This window comes from Myotis yumanensis, unplaced genomic scaffold, assembly GCF_028538775.1.
Source record: "Myotis yumanensis isolate MYYU_CA2020_CCGP unplaced genomic scaffold, mMyoYum1.0.hap1 SCAF_1, whole genome shotgun sequence".
NCBI classification, from domain to species: domain Eukaryota; kingdom Metazoa; phylum Chordata; class Mammalia; order Chiroptera; family Vespertilionidae; genus Myotis; species Myotis yumanensis.
The window spans coordinates 148515507-148522818 of record NW_027223752.1 but is presented as its reverse complement, the minus strand read 5'-3'; the positions used below and the strand labels follow the sequence as shown (position 1 = coordinate 148522818).

Sequence of the window (7312 nt, the reverse complement as noted above, 5' to 3'; positions counted from 1 at the left end):
CTATCACCGAGGACCTCGGGCTGGAGAAAAAATAAAACAAATGGGAACTTCTTGGAAGGGGCGTGAGGAAGAGCAGAGAAGGAGAGCAGCTAGGACTGGCTGGATTGACAGTCGTCGGGGCATGGGATCGAGTCATCTGTGACCTCGGCCTGCGGAGGCGCGGAAGGGCCGTTTCTTCCGTGTGACTGCAATCGGTGGGTGCGTGGGAGGCGTGCACAGAGTTTCAACTCGTGTGCAATTTGAGCTTTCCAAATCGGAGGCGGAAAGAAGGCATCTCCTTCCTGCTGGGCCCTCTTTTTAGCGGGCCTCAAATCAATGACCCCTCTCCCCCTGAGAATCTCTAGGATAGAATGTGTGTGTGTGGGGGGGGGGGGGGGCGGGGAGGGAGTAATTGGCTATATCCGTGGCCTGTGGAAAAGGGGTTTCTCCTCTCCTGAGGAAGTTCAAGTCTCTCCTCTGTTAAAATTTCCTTTCTCTAAAAGCTGTTAAACAAAGGGAGGGCGCCCTGAGAACTCAAAGCCCGCTGAGCTCGCATGGCTTTCCCGTAGCCATCTAGAGAGCAGCGACCCTCCCGCACACTAAGCTGGTGGAGAGAGGGGCGAGGAGGACCTGGTGGGAAAGGGCTGCGTTCGGCCTCCCGCGGAGGCGTTCATTCCTGACGTCCTGCTCCCCTTGGGCAAACGCTTCTCATTTCCATTGTGTTGCAACCACTCTTTCTCTGACCTCCTAACCAAGTCACCAAAGCTGCTGCCAAAGCAGAGATCCACGGATCCTCCTTCTCGGCCACCACCCCTCGGCCCTGGCTGAGAAAGGGCATCGTGGGGCTAGCATGGCCGCCTGCAAGTTCAACTCCAGTGTCCCGAGGCGCGAGGAAGCCTGGTCAATTGTCTCCACTAAGCTGTGTCTTCTTCCCACGTGCCCGATCCCGAAGGAGCCGTTCCATCGGTCCCACCGCCGCCGGGCCCACTCTGGGAGTGGGCGCAGAGCGGGCTGTGTTCAGAAGCCTGCACCAGGCTGCGGGCGCGAGGTGAGCGCCGACCCAGGCCTCATTGTGGCCCTTCATTGTGGCTTCGGGCTCCAACGCTCCCGTGAAGCCAGGTCACAACTCTGGGGGTGTCATGATGCGGTAGTTCCGCCTTCTGGGGCGAAGGGCGGCTTCGCGGCTCTCGCTTCAGCCGTGCAGATGCGCGCCCGAGAGCCCGGTTCTTTGTTTAAATCCACACCAAATCCTGCCAATGTTTCCCTTCAAGCCAGCAGGCTGGGGTGGCAGGACTTTTCTACTATGGATGAGTGGTCGAAAACAGAAAGGTGCTTTAAAACGAGCATTTAACACACACACACACACACACACACACACACATCCCTGAAGGACGAAGAAGATTAAAACACGAGGAAGGTAGAAATCACACCTGGATTTCACGGATTTTTAAAACACAGTGGCTTGAAATTCTACCCCATTAAATCCCGCGGCTCCGGAGTACTTTGGATCCAAGGGAAGTATTTGCAGGTTTAATGTAATACCCTACTTCAGAGGCACTCGGGATCTGATTTGTCCTTCCCTAACGCCGTCCCGCCTAGACGGCAATTTGCTGTTTACAGACGCATTTCACAAAGGAGCCCACACCCCACCCCCCTTGCTGGGCTTGGGGTTGGAGATAACAAAAGAGCTCTGGGAGGTAATAATTACAGTCATTAGTTCACAAAAGAGGCGGCCTCCGACAGGGAAAGGGAGGCGGCCAGCTCTGGGGAAAAGCTTTCCAAGGAGAGAGAGACCCACACTCCCGCGCGCGCGCGCGGCTGGCAGGCCGGCTCCCTCGGCTGACCTATTTTTTGTTCGTGGATGATCCAGAGATCGCGCCGCAGGCCCGCCAAAGACGGGTGTGCGGTGAAGGCTTTCCCTTATGTCCTCCCAGTACTTACAAGTCGAAGGATAGAGAAAGAAGGGAGATGGGAAAAGGTTCAAAACAAATAAATGCAAGAGAAAAAACAAAAACATTGTATTTCACCTAACGTTTGCCATTCTCTTGGGGGGCGGGGGGGAGGGGAGGATGTTAGGCGCATTCTCTACCTTTCCCCTGCGCTCAGTACTTTTCCGTTACCCACTGCTTGGGGATTTCGCGATTTTCCTATTATTCTCATTTCAGATTTTGCAAGACATGACGAATGGCTTGCAGTTTCCAGTAAACAGCCTCTCCCAGTTCGCAGTGGACTGCCTACACCCGGCTTCCCGCCATCACCTGGCACCTGGTCCAACCGGTTACTCCGACCTGCACAGGAAATACAAATATCCCGCCCCCCTACACTTGATCGCTGACAGGACACACTGGTCTCAGACGCTGTGAGAGAATGGAACACCAATTTTAAAACTCGCACAACGTTTTTTGGCCTGGATCCTGTCTGCACGGACCTAACAGAGGGGATTTCGGGGACGGGTCATTGCCTCTCTTTCCAGCAACGGAAGGGCCAGGCTGCCAGGGCTCTGGTCTGCAGGGACCACTCGGGAAGGCTAGGTTGACGAAGGGGCTTGCCAGGAAGCTCGGCCTTTACCCCCAGATCCCTCTCGGCGGCCTGTGCGCTGGGTAGGGGCGGAGGGCCGGGCCACCTTCGGTTACGGAGATCGCTTCCTCCCGAGACCCGCCAGTGAGCCGTGTCCTGCGGCGCAGCTTTGGTGGGTGTCTGGGCCCGGCCCCGCCCCGCCGCCCGCCGCAGCTCGGACGCGATCCGCACAGCCCACGGCGCGAACCCAGGGAAAGAGCAGGCCTAGATAGAGTGCACTTGGCCTTGGATCTCAGCCCTGTCTCAGTACGAGGTTGCCCCTCGGGCGCGTCTCATTTGTAAAATTAAGTGTTTGCATGAGTCATCTCTGGGGGACTGCGAGCGCCCATTCAGTGGGATGGAGAAAACCTTACATCCAGGTGACCAAGCGGCACAACATAATCGGCCAGCGCACGTGCCCTCGCCTTCTCCTCGAATAGCTCCCCAAAGTCTCCTGTCTCTGGGCCATGGGTGTAGGAGCCGGGACAAGGCAGACGGTGCAAGCCCCATCCTAGCCAGAACCCTCCTTCCAATCAGTCCTCGATGGAACCACCCCATCACCCTTCCTATGCCCTCTCCAGGTCTCAAAGACACGGAGGGTTAGCATAATATGCTAATTAAACCTGACGTCCTTCTGGACAAAGGGAGCGGGCGCTGCAGCAGAGGCCCCTGGCCCCGTGGAGGTGGTGGGCAGTGGCAGGGCCAAGGCCCTTGCACGAATTTCAAATTTCTAATATATATTATTGATTTCAGAGAGGAAGGGAGAGAGAGAGAGAAATGTTAAGGATGAGAGAGAATCATTGATTGGCTGCCTCCTGCAGCCCCTACTGGGGATGGAGCCTGCAACCCGGGCATATGCCCTTGACTCCAATGGAACCTGGGACCCTTCAGTCCGCAGGCTCACACTCTATCCACTGAGCCAAAGGTCTCTCCATCTTAAATTCACCAAAATTCAGAGCTGGGAGATTGCTTCAAATCTGCAGACGGGGAGAACCTAAAACATCTGACAGTTCATTCAGTAGTGGACCAAAAATTTTATAGGCGGGGCCAAAGGAAGCCACAGTGTTTGGGCAGGCTGTGTGTGTGTGTGTGTGTGTGTGTACGTGTGTGCAGTGTGTTGGGGGTTTGAGATTTGGAGGCCACGTTTGAGTCACAAGTACAGGTTGTAATTTCGTATGAGCCTTTGGGGAGCTGGTGGTGAGTTGTTCGCTGGTGGAAACAGAAGGCGAGGCACCTCGCCCCCTTCCCTCATCATCCCAGCCTGCACAGCAGGACCACAGGAGCTAGACCTCCCAGGGGAAGACAAGCACAGGCCCAGACAGCCACAGACTCTCCAAGGCACTTCCTTTATTTAGTAACTTAATAACCACGGGAAGGCAAAGCACGAGTTTAAGTTCATCTTCAAAACTTCCCCACATCCTCACGCTTCTCCTCCCACCCAGGATTTATTGTTTTAAGAGACTCAACCCGCCCACGAGTGTGCCTCAGGCTTGGGAGAGGCATTTCCAGGAAGTAGGAACTCTTTGAAGTCGCCCAAAATGAGAGAGGAGGGGGGTCAACGAGAACTCAGGCGCCTTCCAGTCATCAGAAGGAGTGTGGCAGCCAAGTGAACAAAGAGCTGCATTGGGGGCCAGCGACAGGGGCTGGTGGGCTGGTGAGAGTGGAGGGTGAGGGAGCGCAGCCAGTGGGCGTCCGAAGAGCTCCCAGGTCTTCGCCCTCCGAGCACCAAAGCTGGCGGAGGCCCTCCATGGAGAGCGTAGTGGGTAGCCCCTGCCAAGATCGGGGTCTAGACTTCAGCGCGTTGGACCCTGCAAGCAGCAGTCTCGGGCACATTATGGCTGCCGCTGTGGCAGAGGGGCTACACCTGCTGGACCAGGCGCCGGCGCTGGGAGGTTTTGCGCAGGAGCCTCCTGTAGTCGTAGGGATTGCTTGAGGGTCCATTCTCCCCCTCCTCCTCCTCCTTCTCGGGATCCTCCACCGCCCAGCACCTGCCAGCGAGACCCAGAGCCCAGTGTCAGTGGCGCCATCATGTGCAGTGCATCCCCGCCCACCCCGAGTTAGCCCAGTCTACACATTCTTCTCCACACATTCCACCATCGTCAGGCATTTGAAAACCGTACATTTAAGTAATCAGGGTCATGGTCAAACGGATCTGCGATAATTTTTCTCAGCAGGTTTTCAAAGCTCCTCTAAGCTGAGGAGCAGAAGAGCTGGTGGAACCCGGTGACTTTGTGTTTAAATGACAGCTAAGTAAAGTACCAGAGAATGTGTAGTTCAGAAAGACTAGCTTCTTTGGGCTTGAAATAGCTCACAAACAATAAACAAGTACTTACTTTAGTTGCCTAATAGACAACCATTATTTTGCATTTTTACACTGCTCAAATGTTTCTTTTTTTAAATATATTTTTATTTATTTCAGAGAGGAATGGAGAGAGAGAGAGAGAAACATCGATAATGAGAGAGAATCATCGACCGGCTGCCTCCTGGGGATCCAGCCCGAAACCCGGGCATGTGCCCATGACCGGAATCGAACCCAGGACCTTTCGGTCCAAAGGCCGACGCTCCATCCACTGATCCAAACCAGCTAGGGCTCAAATGTTTCTTAAAAACTCTCCTGTCAAATCTAACACACCACTGGGTTAGCTACACAGTTGGTGTTAGCCCTGTAGGCATTTTCAATGTTTTCAATAAGGCTGTTGGGCCAAATTTCCTACCGCTGGGAAACCCTGCCAATGATTACCTGTGGATTCTACAGCTTTCCCTGGGGAAGCCAGGTACACGTAAAAGGCAGCCACGGAGATTCATCCATTTTATGGAGCACCCACTAAGTGTCAGCCACCAGTGCAGGTGATGAGTGAGCAGAAGTCCCTGCTCTCATGGAGTTTATAGTCTAGTATGGGAAAGGACCATAGATAGCTTCTAATACCAGATGGTAAGAAGAGCTAGACAGACCAATTAAGTAGCTAATGGGAAAGAGTGGGGTGTGTGTATGTGTGTATGTTTGGACAAGCCATTTCCTAGTGGTCAGGAAAGGCCTTTCTAATAAGGTGGCACGTGAGGAGAGAGCTGAAGGAAGGGGAGGATTGGGCCAGGCAGATTTCTGAGGGAATGACAGTCATTCCAGGATGACAGTCAAACAATGAAAAGTTTTCAAGACTACAGTGTATATATTGTGCTCAAGGAACAGCAAGGAGGCCATTGAGGCTTAAGTGGAGCAAGCCAGAGGAAGAACAGCAAGGGATGAGAGCAGGAGGAATGAGGGGATAGTATGGCAGATAATTTAGTGCTTTGAGACCATAGCAAGGACTTGAATATTATTTAGAGTGAGAGAAATATTGGAGAGTTCTGAGCAGAAGAATGATTCCTAAAAGGACCTGATTCTCAGAGAGGAAGTAGGGAGGTCTGTTAAGGCTTCTAGAGGAGGTAAGACATTGATCAGATTCTGGTCATATTTGGTAGGTAGAACTGAAAGAGTTTGCTGATGGATTGGATATAGGATGTAAAGAAAAGGAATCGAGAATGTCCCTAAGGTTTCTGGCTTAATCAACTAGAAAAATGGGGTTGCCATTTGAGATGGGGAAGGCTGCAGAATAGTATTTTTTTGGGGTGGGGGTAAAGATTTTGGTTTTGGTTATACTAGGTTTACTTATTAGATATCCAAGAGGGGGTATTGAATAGGCAGTTAGCTACACAAGTCCTGATTTAGGCTAGATATTTCAGTTCAGGAATTTTAAGTAAATAGATGATACTTAAGGTCTTGAGTGTATATGTTGACAAAGCAAAGGACTGGGACACTCGAATGGTTGAGAGATCAGTGAAATGAGGAAGACTCAGCAAAGGAGAATAATGAGGAGGAGTCAGGGAGGTAGGAGGCAAAGCAAGAGAAGTCCTATCCTGGGGGGCAAATGGAAAGAAATGTTTAAAGAAAAAAAGGAGTAACTCTAAAGAAAACATGTTAAATGTTGATAGAGTGAGATAAAGATTGAGAATAGATAATGGCATATGGCAAAATAGAGGTCACTGGTGGCCTTGGCAGGGACATTTTCAGTGGAGTAGTTCAAGAGTGAAGTGGCTCAAAAGATATTGGGAAGAGAGGACACGGAGGAGGTTGAGTCATTCTCATGTATTACCCTTGCTATAATGTAGAACAGGAACATGAGTGGTTTGGCAGGGGACTGAGTCAGGGGTATATTTTATGATGGGTCCAACTGCATCCTGTTCACAAATTGTCAGGAATGATGTTGTAAAGAGAACAAATGTTCAAGTTGCAGAGAAGAGAGGGGACAATTGCAGGACAGCTTTCTTGAGTAGAGGAAGGAACAGGATTCTGTGCACAAAAGGAAGGTTTGGTCTTACCTGGAGGACAGTCATCTATGCTAAACTGAGGGAGGTATATGAATAAGTGATAGATATGGTGGTGGAAGCATGTATCTGTTCTCGACTGTTGTTTTCTTAGGAAAAAAGGTTGTCTGATGAGAATGAGTAGATTATGAGGGTTTGAAGAGAGAAGAGGAAGTCTGAAAGAATGAACTGGGAAAGTTGCATAATGGATTTTTAGGGAAATGTAGTATTACAAAATGACTCTTAAGTGCCTGCCTAATGTGTGTGGTCATAAGTTTTAAATGATAATAGACTGTTTTTTTTAAAGCTACATTCAGCTACATGGGTACATGTATAGATTGGGTAGGAAGCTGGGTTTACCCAGCACTGAGGTTTACCAGTTGAATATAACTGAAGGAGAAAGGGGCAAGGTTATTGAAGGTATATGCAAATGAGT

At 51.1% G+C, this 7312-nt stretch overlaps 1 protein-coding gene across 1 annotated transcript in view; it reads right to left on the bottom strand.

The window, feature by feature from the left end:
* Positions 1–3908: 3908 nt before the first annotated feature.
* The window catches only part of MYO3A (myosin IIIA), a 204115-nt gene continuing 200711 nt past the window's right edge, over positions 3909–7312 (bottom strand). Inside the window, exon 33 of the mRNA XM_070408411.1 lies at positions 3909–4523. Coding sequence (XP_070264512.1) covers positions 4394–4523 — 130 coding nt within the window. The 3' untranslated portion in view covers positions 3909–4393. The remainder of the gene's footprint in view (positions 4524–7312) is intronic.